The 13,071-nt window shown below is 41.1% G+C and overlaps 1 protein-coding gene across 1 annotated transcript in view; it reads right to left on the reverse strand.

The window, feature by feature from the left end:
* AOAH (acyloxyacyl hydrolase) overlaps positions 1-13,071 on the reverse strand; it is a 198,423-nt gene that overhangs the window by 74,091 nt on the left and 111,261 nt on the right. Inside the window, exon 13 of the mRNA XM_018047156.1 lies at positions 10,742-10,833. Coding sequence (XP_017902645.1) covers positions 10,742-10,833 — 92 coding nt within the window. The remainder of the gene's footprint in view (positions 1-10,741; positions 10,834-13,071) is intronic.

The raw sequence follows: 13,071 nt of genomic DNA on the forward strand, positions 1-13,071 counted from the left end.
TTTTGTACAGTTCTTCTGTGTATTCTTGCCACCATTAGTTGCCATATGGAATCTGAAATGGACTTTTTGCACCATGTTACATTCAAATGATCTAGCTTGTCCTTTGAATGGCATGATTTCCTATATCAAACATTAGTCATTTAGAAAATATTGGTTCACTAAGCTATGCAGATATTCCAAATGTTGATACAACTTATGATGTTGTTGTTCTTGTTCAGTCACTAAGTTACGTCTGATTCTTTGTGACCCTGTGGACTGCAGCATACCAGGCTTCCCTGTCTTTCACTGTCTCCAGAGTTTGCTCAAGTTCATGTTCATTGAGTCAGTGATGCCATCCAACTATCTCATCTTCTGTCTCCCCCTTCTCTTCTTGCCCTCAGTCTTTCTCAACATCAGGGTCTTTTCCAAAGAGTCAGCTTTTCCCATCAAGTGGCCAAAGTATTGGAGCTTCAGCTTCAGCATCAGTCCTTCCAATGAGTATTCAGGGTTGATTTCCTTTAGGACTGACTGGTTTGATATCCTGGCTTTCCAAGGGACACTCAAGAGTCATCTCCAGCACCACAATTCGAAAGCATCAATTCTTCAGGACTCAGCCTTCTTTATGGTCTAACTCTCACATCCACACACAACACCTTATGACACAATATTGAAAACTCATACTTGTTGCTAGCACCATGTATAGGACTCGGAGTAATAGGAAGTTGTCAAGTTCATAGCAGAAGATACAGTTTTTCAAAAATTCTAAATTTTCTCTGAAAGCTCAACTTTTATGATTGGCAACCAACACTGTCAGTTGTTTCCCTTGAAGTGACAAGCTCATTTCATTCATTGTAGATATAATACCTGCCATATATCCAAGTCTAAATAACTATAATTTGTTTTCCAGTCTTTTTCAATAAAAGGTGTTCCATGAAAAACTGACTAATTCAGTTTTCAACTCCCTCACACAAGTGCTTTTCTTTAGGCCAAACATCATGTTTTGTTATGCAGCAGAAGTGCTCTATGCATATTTCTGTTTCATCAGATGACATTCTTAAAAATCATGTACTTACTTTAATAAAATTAATATTTTTTTTCCTATTTTATAGGTGACATTTTCAAGGGCAGATGTCCCCTCTCTTTTAATCTAGGAGGTGTGGAGGTGAAGACCACTATGATTATTAATATGGCTTTAGTGCAATTTTGATTCATGCTCCTGTGTCAGCAGTCTTACTCACCATTGCTTTTTTACCTCAGTTAAATGGCTACACAGTGCAAAAGACAACTACTGTCTTAGCATTGTTGTTCTTATCCTGTGGACCCCCTGAAAGGGTCTTAGAGACCCAGCCTCAGAGGTCCATGGACCACACCTAGAAAATCCCTCATGGAGTCTATCTCCTACTCCAGTTGGCCTCGCCCAACCTCAGATTACCACCTCTCTGGCTAATTATTTGTTTTGCAAAGTATAATTATAAGACGGCTAATCATTTGCAATTATATCACATATAATTTTTGAATAATGGATTTAATAAGGTTATTAAGCCCATTAGTGCCTCGTACGTACATGTCTTCTTCTTTTTTTTTCCAAACAGGAAATTAGGTTAGCAAATCTTAGCTTCAAATCCCATCTCTCCAATTTTATGTTTTTAATGCCCCAAGTGACTTGATTTGGAGTTATACACTGCTTTTCAAAATTGTTCTCTCATATAATGTCTATTGGATTGGAGAGAATAGATAACCTTTAACACTTAGATTCTAGGACACTTCTCATCAAAGATGTGTGTTTAAATGTCCTTGAATAGCATTACTGTGCCATTTATAACAATGGCTTTGTCTATTTCTTTCTATGTGTTTGCCTTGTTTCTGGCCCAAATAGCAAATTTAAGTCAGAAGAAGAGGGAGCAACAGCTGCTCTAGAAAATTCCATCTACTTTGCACCAATTTATGTTGGCCCACTGGTCTCACTCTTATCTCTCTAGCTTGATATGGTAACTTTGGTCATTGCTTTTGGTTCTTTTTGCTTTTGTGACTTTTAAAATTTATTTTTGGCTGTACTGGGTCTTCATTGCCGTGCTTGGGCTTTCTCTAGTTTGGGCAGGCGGGGGTTACTCTCTAGCTGCTGTGTGGGGACTTCTCATTGTGGTGGTTTTTCTTGCAGAGCACAGGCTCCAGGGCATGCAGGCTTCAGTGGCTCATGGGCTCACTCTGTGGCATGTGGGATCTTCCTGGCTCAGGGATTGAACCCGTGTCTTCTGCATTGACAGATTCTTGTCCATTGAGCCACTAGGGAGGCCCTGGCTTTCATGACTTTTTAAGGCTAACAGCAGTTTCTTACTTTAAAAAAAAAAAAAGTTGTGATTGTTGCCTTGCTCTTCCTTCCAGCTGGTTCTGCCTCCCAGCTTTGAAGAACTTCTTTATCATTTAGCCCTGGCAGGCAGAACTTCTCTGACTTCTGGCCTCACTTTCAGAAGGGGAGTTGGTTAACCATAAATGCTCAGGTTAGATGTGTTGGATTCAGGTGATTATTTCTGTTAAGGATTTGGAGTCACCCGTTTCCCTCTCTGGCCGTTGCTTGGAGAAAATAATATGCATAAAAGATAATAATGGAGAACCACTTTAATTACTAGCTGGTCAAACACCTAATGCAGGGCTTACTACGCATGAGCTCGACTTTTGTTGCATGGTAACCCTGGCCCTACAGAAATTTGGTTCTTAGAACATTTCAGACTCTGACCCACAAAATTAGTCACGAGCCACAGTTAGCTAAGGGTTGGAAAAAAGCATAGGAGGTGGCAAGAAGGAGGAGCATCTCTCCCCAGCAGTTTTCCTAATGGTTCTAATGCAAGCAGCAGCTAAAGAAGGACACGGACTCAAAAGTCATGTTGCCCTAACAGCAACCAAACTTGAATAACAGAGAGAACTTCAGAGATCAGCAGGTGCAACTCCCCTTCATCACATAAATGAAGTCCAGGAATGCTAAATGTTCTACCTGCAGCCACACAGAACCAGCACTCTTTCATCTGTAAACACAGACTTCTTCCTACTCTACCATACGGACTCACAGTGCTCTGGAATTTTAGATGCTGCTTTTTCTGTTGACACACAGTACCATTTAAGTTAAAGATGTACAACATAATGATTTGACTTACATCTATCGTGAAACGATTATCACAATAACTTTGGTAAACATCTATCATCTCTATGTGCTCAGTTGCTTAGTCATTTTGGACTCTTTGCCTATGGACTGTAGCCGCCAGGCTCTCTGTCCATGGGATTTTCCAGGCAAGAATACTGGAGTGGGTTTCTATTTGCTCCTCCAGGGGATCTTCCTAGCCCATGGATCAAACCGATATCTCCTGTGTCTCCTGCATTGGCAGGCAGATTCTTTACCACTGCACCAACCGGGAAGCACCATCATCTCTTATAGATACAACATAAAATATTACTTTCCTTGTGATGAGAACACTTAGGGTTTACTGTCTTGACAACTGTCATATATAATGTATAATAGGTAACTCCAGTACTTTGGCCACCTCATGCGAAGAGTTGACTCATTGGAAAAGATGCTGGGAGGGATTGGGGGCAAAAGGAGAAGGGGATGACAGAGGATGAGATGGTTGGATGGCATTACCAACTCAATGGACATGAGTTTGTGTGAACTCCGGGAGTTGGTGATGGACAGGGAGGCCTGGCGTGCTGCGATTCATGGGGTCACAAAGAGTCGGACACGACTGAGCGACTGAACTGAATTGAACTGAGTGCTAATTATATTTATGATTTTGTATATTATGTCCCTAGTAATTATTTATCTTATAACTGTAAGTTTGTACCTTTGTACCTTTTGACTGTCTTCATCCAATTCCTCCTCTTCCTATCCTCTGGTAACCACAAATCTGATCTTTTTCTATGAGTTTTTTTTGAAATATAATTGAATATAACACTGTGTTAGTTCCTGATACACAACATAGTGATTCAATATTTTTATGTATTTCTAAATGATCACCATGTCTAGTTACCATCTATCATCGTACAAAGTTATTACGTAATTATTGACTATATTTTCCTCACTGTACACTTCACTCCTGAGACTCACTTAGTTTGCACCTGGAAGTTTGTGTCTCTTAATATCCCTCATCTATTAATACATTGCTTTTAAGCAAGAAGTTCTTCCTTCCTGAAGTTTTGGTATTGTTTTATATCCTTCTATACGGGTTACTGGGCCTTGGCTTCTTTAACTGAAAAAGGACTTTCCTGTTACATTAGTTGCGTTTTAAAGTGTTCTGAACACAAATAACTATTTTTAATCTTTAAAAAATGGTTTTTTCTTCTTGCTTCTAGAGTTCTCCCTGTTGTCAGGCTCCCAGCCCCTAAGCTGCCAGCCTCATTTTTTGTTTTTGCCTTCAACCTACTCAATTTCTTTCAGAAAGCACATAGTTTTAAGGGATATTACTTTTTGAATTTTCTGAAGCCTGAGAGTCAAGAGAACAGATTTTATTAATGTTGATTCAACTGAGTGATGTAAAGATTTATAAAACTAAGTTGTTATGTTGCCTTTAAATGCATGCATGTAATTTCAATTAGAGTTACTTTCATCTCATAAAGGAGACATTACATTTTGAGTAGGTGGAGGGTTTGACAGAATAAAGAAAGGAAAACAACCATCTTCTCTTCCAAATGACATTTTTTTGCTTTCAAATGTACATTTTTTTTTGCTTTCAAAGGTACATTTTCAAAATAACACTGTGAACATCCAAAGGGTGAGGCAAGAGGCACTTTCCAGAGATCCAGTTGAATAGAGAAATCCATAAATTTCATCCCATATTGATAAGCATTTGGACCCAAAGGAACATTTGTTCAAAATGCCTGAGGCAGCTGCCACATCTCTCACAAACACTGCTTCTAAGTCAATGTTCTACTTATTCTTCTGGTTCTGCCAGAAGAGGATCCTCATTCTAATGCCAATCTCTCTTCAGTGATTTTTACACACTTCATAACTCTTTGTTCTTTAAAGGAGACTGGCCTAGCACAGGCTATCTGAAGGAATAATTTGCAATCCCTTCATGGATCCCAGCCTTGTCGTCATTCAAAGGGGCTCACATAACTCAATGGAGCTATGAGCCATGATATGCAGGGCCACCCAAGGCTAAAGGTTCATAGTGAAGAGTTCTGACAAAATGGGTCCACCAGAGGAGGATATACCAACCCACTCCACTATGTTTTTGCCACGAGAACCCCATGAACAGTATGATTCTCAAAATCCTTCAAGCTAGGTTTGCTTCAGCAATACATGGACTGAAAACTTCCAGATGTACAAGCTATGTTTAGGAAAGGCAGAGGAGCCAGAGATCAAATTGCCAACATTTGCTGGATCATGGAGAAAGCAAGGGAATTCCAGAAAAACGTCTCTTTCTGCTGCATTGATTACACTAAAGCCTTTGACTGTGTGTGTGAATCACAACAAACTGTGGAAAATTCTTAAAGAGATGGCAATTCCAGACCACCTTCCCTGTCTCCCGAGAAACCGGTATGCAGGTCAAGAAGCAACAGTTAGAATCAGCCATGGAACAACTGATTGGTTCAAATTGGGAGAGGAAGACATCAAGGCTGTATATTGTAACCTTGCTTATTTAACTTAGATGCAGAGTACATCATGTAAAATGCTGGACTGGATGAATCACGGCTGGAATCAAGATTGCTGAGAGAAATATCAACAACCTCAGATATGCAGATGAAACCACCCTAATGGCAAAAAGTAAAGAAGGACTAAAGAGTCTCTTGATGAGGGTGAAAGGGGAGAGTGAAAAATCTGGCTTAAAACACAACAATAAAGAGACTAATGAAACGTTGTTACTGAACCACAAAAGACGCTGGGATTCTTGGCATCCAGAGGAGAAGAATTCAATCTGGGGCCAGAGACGAGGCTTGAATGCTCAGAGCTTTTGTGTAATAAAGTTTTATTAAAGTATATAAGAGATAGAGAAAGTTTCTGACATAGACATCAGAAGGGGCAGAAAGAGTGCCCCCTCACAAGTGTTAGCAATGGAGTTATATACTTTTTAATTAGTTATTACAGTGAATCAAAAGAATGTCTGGAGGTTATAAGTTCAGTTCAGTTGCTCAGTTGTGTCCGACTCTTTGCTAAGTCACTTCAGTCATGTTCAACTCTGTGCGACACCATAGACAGGAGCCCCCAAGACTCCCCCGTCCCTGGGATTCTCCAGGCAAGAACACTGGAGTGGGTTGCCATTTCCTTCTCCAATGCATGAAAGTGAAAAGTGAAAGTGAAGTCGCTCAGTCGTGTCCGACTCTTCGCGACCCCATGAACTACAGCCAACCAGGCTCATCCGTCCATGGGATGTTCCAGGCAAGAGTACTGGAGTGGGTTGCCATTGCCTTCTCTGGTCCGACTCTTTGTGACCCCATGAATCGCAAAACGCCAGGCCTCCCTGTCCATTACCAACTCCCAGAGTTCACTCAGACTTATGTCCATTGAGTCAGTGATGCCATCCAGCCATCTTATCCTCGGTCGTCCCCTTCTCCTCCTGCCCTCAATCCCTCCCAGCATCAGAGTCTTTTCCAATGAGTCAACTCTTTGCATGAGGTGGCCAAAGTACTGGAGTTTCAGCTTTAGCATCATTCCTTCCAAAGAAATCCCAGGGTTGATCTCCTTCAGAATGGACTGGTTGGATCTCCTTGCAGTCCAAGGGACTGTCAAGAGTCTTCTCCAACACCACAGTTCAAAAGCATCAATTCTTCAGTGCTCAGCCTTCTTCACAGTCCAACTCTCATGTCCATACATGACCACTGGAAAAACAAATGGCCTTGACTAGACAGATCTTAGTCGGCAAAATAATGTCTCTGCTTTTGAATATGCTGTCTAGGTTGGTCATAACTTTTCTTCCAAGGAGTAAGCGTCTTTTAATTTCATGGCTCCAATCACCATCTGCAGTGATTTTGGAGCCCCCCCAAAATAAAGTCTGACACTGTTTCCACTGTTTCCCCATCTATTTCCCATGAAGTGATGGGACCAGATGCCATGATCTTAATTTTCTGAATGTTGAGCTTTAAGCCAACTTTTTTGCTTTCCTCTTTCACTTTCATCAAGAGGCTCTTTAATTCCTCTTCACTTTCTGCCATAAGAGTGGTGTCATCTGCATATTTGAGGTTATTGATATTTCTTCCACGCCCAAGGTAAGAGAAACCCAAGTAAGATGGTAGGTGTTGCAAGAGGGCATAAGGGGGCAGACACACTGAAACCATGCTCACAGAAAACTAGTCAATCTAATCACACTAGGACCATAGCCTTGTCTAATTTAATGAAACTAAGCCATGCCCGCAGCACAACCCAAGCCGGGCGGGTCATAGTGGAGAGGTCTGACAGAATGTGGTCCACTGGAGAAGGGAATGGCAAACCACTTCAGTATTCTTGCCTTGAGAACCCCATGAACAGTATGAAAAGGCAAAATGATAGGATACTGAAAGAGGAACTCCCTAGGTCAGTAGGTGCCCAATATGCTACTGGAGATCAGTGGAAAAATAACTCCAGAAAGAATGAAAGGATGGAGCCAAAGCAAAAACAATACCCAGCTGTGGATGTGACTGGTGATAGAAGCAAGGTCTGATGCTGTAAAGAGCAATATTGCATAGGAACCTGGAATGTCAGGTCCATGAATCAAGGCAAATTGGTAGTGGTCAAACAAGAGATGGCAAGAGTGAACGTCAACATTCTAGGAATCAGCAAACTAAAATGGACTGGAATGGGTGAATTTAACTCAGATGACCATTATATCTATTACTGCAGGCAGGAATCCCTCAGAAGAAATGGAGTAGCCATCATGGTCAACAAAAGAGTCCAAAATGCAGTACTTGGATGCAATCTCAAAAATGACAGAATGATCTCTGTTCATTTCCAAGGCAAACCATTCAATATCACAGTAGTCCAAGTCTATGCCCCAACCAGTTATGCTGAAGAAGCTGAGGCTGAACAGTTCTATGAAGACCTACGAGACCTTTTAGAACTAACATTCAAAAAAGATGTCCTTTTCATTATAGGGGACTGGAATGCAAAAATAGGAAGTCAAGAAACACCTGGAGTAACAGGCAAATTTGGCCTTGGAATGCGGAATGAAGCAGGGCAAAGACTAATAGAGTTTTGCCAAGAAAATGCACTGGTCATGGCAAACACCCTCTTCCAACAACATAAGAGAAGACTCTACACATGGACATCACCGGATGGCCAACACCAAAATCAGATTGATTATATTCTATGCAGCAAAAGACGGAGAAGCTCTATACAATCAACAAAAACAAGACCAGGAGCTGACTGTGGCTCAGATCATGAACTCCTTATTACCAAATTCAGACTCAAATTGAAGAAAGTAGGGAAAACCACTAGACCATTCAGGTATGACCTAAATCAAATCCCTTATGATTATACAGTGGAAGTGAGAAATATATTTAAGGGCCTAGATCTGATAGATAGAGTGCCTGATGAACTATGGAGGTTATAAAGACCTTACTAGACTCACGCCCATAATTTACATTTTAAGATAACAGGATTAGCCAGGTTTTTTTTTCCAGAAGCTGTCCTCAAGCAAAATACATTATTGTTATATAATCGTAAGGAATGTAGAGGAAAAAAAAAGGTTTGTCCTTTCCTCCACCTTGAGAATTCCAGACCCCTCTTTCCTTGGGGACCCCCGGACTTCTTATCAACCTGCCTAGGAATTGACTCTCTCACTAAGATGATGGCATCTGGTCCCATTACTTCATGGCAAATAGTGGAAGCAGTGACAGATTTTATTTTCTTGGGCACCAAAATCACCGTGGATAATGACTATAGCCATGAAATTAAAAGATGCTTGCTCCTTGGAAGAAAAGCTATGACAGACTTAGGCAGTGTATTGAAAAGCAGAGACATCATTTTGCCAATGAAAGTACATACAGTCAAAGCAATGCTTTTTCTATTAGTCATGTACTCATAGCTGTGATTCATAAAGAAGACTGAGTGTCAAAGAACTGATGCTTTCGAATTATGGTACTGGAGAAGACTCTTGAGGATCCCTTAGACAGCAAGGATATCAAACCAGTCTATCCTAAAGGAAATCAACCCTGAATATTCTTTGGAAGGACTGATGCTGAAGCTGAAGTTCTAATATTTTGGCCACCTGATGTGAAAAGCCAACTCAATGGAGAAGACTCTGATGCTGGGAATGATTGAAGGCAAAAGGAGAAGGGGGCAGTAGAGGATAGAATGGCTAGATAGTGTCACTGACTCAATGGACATAAATTTGAGCAAACTTTGGTAGATAGTGGAGGACAGAAGAGCCTGGTGTGCTGCAGTTCATGGGATCACAAAGAGTCAGATGTGACTTAGCTTTTAAACAACAACAAAAATAATTTGCATGACAGTATATGAGATGGTTTAACAGAAGCTACTGCTACAAGGGACATACTGAATGGTAACACCCTGGGACCATCATGCTGCTATGTTTTTGCTTAATGGGGATCCACTGCAACTCTTATTCCAGATAGAGAATTCCCTTTTCTATCAAAAGGAATTAAATATATTCTTTGTCATTGTAGCTATATGGTAGAGAACACAGAAACAGGTGGCAACTAGACACGAAGAGAAAGACAACCAGATAGCTTGCAGTGAAGTGAAGTCGCTCAGTCGTGTCCGACTCTTTGTGACCCCATGGACTGTAGCCTACCAGGCTTCTCTATCCATGGGATTTTCCAGGCAAGAGTCCTGGAGTGGGTTGCCATTTCCTTGGGCCCCCACAAATACAGAGAGAAAAAACCTCACAGGGCAGGTGGCCAACCAGCCAGGGTGTGTACCTTCTTGGAAATAAAGCTGATAAGGACAGTACTTAGAGTCAACGTAGAGCAAGTTCTGTGAACAGAGTGTGTTTTGTAAATAGCAACATAGAGCCTAATACAAGAAGGTGCTAGGTCAGCATAGACTAGCTCAGGATAGAGATGATTTTCACATAAGCCACAACTAGATGGTTCCTTCCTTTGTGTCATGGGGTCAGAATCTCTCTGCAAAGCCTTTATAAGAATTATAAGCCATTTGTGTCTGAAGACTCACAACTTTTTCTCTCCCTTTTACCTCTCTGACTTTCTAAGGAGGATCTGTCTGCCTGCTGGGTTCTGACAGGATGATGGGTGGAAACTGCAATAGGATTGGGAACTAGCGGGATTTCATATTGATCAGAGAGAACCCCCCTGGTCTGAGGACAGAATAGATGCAGAAAGGAAGGGGGGCACTGGCTGTTCCCAGGCCCCGAGTCAACACCCAGGGACACAGAGCACGCTGGGTCTGTGTGACACTTAAGACTTGCCATGCGTCATCTCTACTTTCAACTTCAGAGCGTAAGAGCCAGAATGATTCTAGGACTTTGAGACTTGCCTATTATCTTTTAAAATGTTAATGTATGTATATGAGTGTAAATAAGAAAGTAAACTTTGTCTCTTGAGTCAGAAAAATTCAGTGGTGTGCTAGAGTCTTTTTTATCAGAGGTCAGCTCTAGAGCCCCTGAGCAGGAGTGCTCTTTCCTTGCCAGCACAGATAGAATTTAATTTGCATGACACTCCATCACAAGGCAGACTCTGTGTCAGTGGTGGGTTTGTTGTGTCACTTGTGTTCCGGAAGCAATTTCTAATGATTCTCATTTTAACATCTTGGGAACAAAGCCCATCTCCTATTGTTTCTTACATAGACACATTGACATGTTTGAGGGTGTGCAGACATACATACCTGCTGGTGGAGTACAGAAATCCAGTAGTACCTGATAGCTGGGGCCAGTCAAGCTCGTTGGTAAGAGCTATTGGTAAATTGAAGAAGGATTTCTAAAGGAAAAACAAAGTAGTAATTATCAAAATGGTCACTAGCTTTCAACAGGGAGTAAGGTTGTCTATTGCTCAGGCATTGCCCTCTGCCTCTCTCTCTCTCTCTCTCTCTCTCACTTTGTTAATCTCTTTAAGGGACTTTGCATTTAAAGCATATGCCTCTTAAGGTTAACCATCATCAGAAAATTCACAGAGATCAGCATCCACTCTTAAACTGGCTTCCATTCAGCTCCTGTGAAGGATGTAGAAGCATGGCATCTCATACTCATCCCTCATTTGAGAGAGATGCTTCAGGACATGGGTAAACTTTCAACTATTTAATTTCTGAGATTTTCTCCACTTTTAAGGTGGGGTAATCAGAAAATTGATCATCTGAAAACTAATAATACTCAAGCCTCCTGCAAAAATGCCTTCCCTGAGTTCACAGCTACGCCTTCAGTTATTAGGATGGTGTCTCCTGACATCCTTGGGTGGGTGGGGGTTCTTAGACACCTTTGCAAAATCTTACGGTTCCTTTTCTCATGAAGATACACATATACTCAACATGGCTTGTGATTTTGAGGGGTTCACAGAACTCCTGCAACTCTTGCACAGCTTCCTGTTCAGGAACTCCTGACATGGAATTCTAATTCTAATTTAAATTAGAATTCCTTTGAACCACATTCTATGACTTGTGCAAAATCACAAAAGAAAAATGTTGCTAGCTATGTCTCCTGATTGTTCCTTAGTATAGATGATATCTGGGATAAACCCCTCCTCTGGTCTAATTCCTAGAAAAAGCTCATCTAGAATAATGTGTTTGGAATAGGCTTACCAGATTTAGCAAATAAAAATGCAAGTGCTCAGTTAAATTTGAATTCTATAAACAAAATGTGATATACATATTCAATAGGATACTACTGAATCTTAAAGCGAAAGTGAAAGCATTAGTTGCTCAGTCTGACTGATGACCGCATGAAATGTAGCCTGCCTTTGTCTATGGAATTCTCCAGGCAAGGATACTGGAGTGGTTAGCCATTCCCTTCCCCAAGGGATCTTCCTGATCCAGGGATCCAACCTGGGTCTCCTGCATTGTAAGCAGATTCTTTACCATCTGAGCCACCAGGGAACCCCATTCAATCTTAAAGAAGGAAATTCTGACACATGCTACAACATGGATGGATCTTGAGGAAATTATGCTAAGTAAAAGAAGTCAGTTTATAAAAAAAAAAAAAAAACTCTTGCATAATTCTATTTATATAAGTTATCCTGTGTGTGTGCACAGTTGCTAACCAGGGATTGAATATGAGGTATTCAATTCAGTTCAGTTCAGCCGCTCAGTCGTGTCCGACTCTTTGCAACCCCATGAATCCCAGCACACCAGACCTCCCTGTCCATCACCAACTCCCGGAGTTCACACAAACGCATGTGCATCGAGTTACTGATGCCATCCAGGCATCTCATCCTCTGTCATCCCCTTCTCCTCCTGCCCCCAATCTCACCCAGCATCAGGGTCTTTTCCTGAGGTATTAGGGGTAGTCAAACTCATAGAGACAGAAAGTAGAACGGTGATCGCCAGGGATTAAGGGGAGGGGAAGTGGAAATTGCTGTTTAATGAATATAGAGTTTCAGTTTTTGCAAAATGAAAAGCTACAGAGGTTGGTTGTACAACAATGTGAATATACTTAACACTACACTACTGAGCGACTGAACTGAACTGACAAAATTGTTTAAAATGGTTAAGATGATAAATTCTATGTTATGTGTATTTTACCACAATTAAAAAATGAATATGAAAGAAACTGAATTTAATTTAAACAGGGAATAATTTTTAGTATAATTATGTCTTGGGCAATATTTGGAACATACTTACACTTAAAAAATAATTCATTGCATATCTAAATTCAAATTTAACTGAGTGTCCTGTATTTTACCTGGGAATCCTCATTTGGATAAAATCTCTAGTCTAGTATGACTCCAGTTCAGTTCAGTCACTCAGTTGTGTCCCACTCTTTGTGACCCCATGAACTGTAGCATGCCAGGCCTCCCTGTCCATCACCAACTCCCGGAGTTCACCCAAACTCATGTGCATTGAGTCGGTGATGCCATCCAGCCTTCTCATCCTCTGCTGTCCGCTTTTCTTCCTGCCCCCAATCCCTCCCAGTATCAGAGTCTTTTCCAATGAGTCAACTCTTCACATGAGGTAGCCTAAGTATTGGAATTTCAGCCTCAGCATCAGTCCTTCCGATGAACACCCGG

Source organism: Capra hircus, chromosome 4 (genome assembly GCF_001704415.2).
Source record: "Capra hircus breed San Clemente chromosome 4, ASM170441v1, whole genome shotgun sequence".
NCBI lineage: Eukaryota > Metazoa > Chordata > Mammalia > Artiodactyla > Bovidae > Capra > Capra hircus.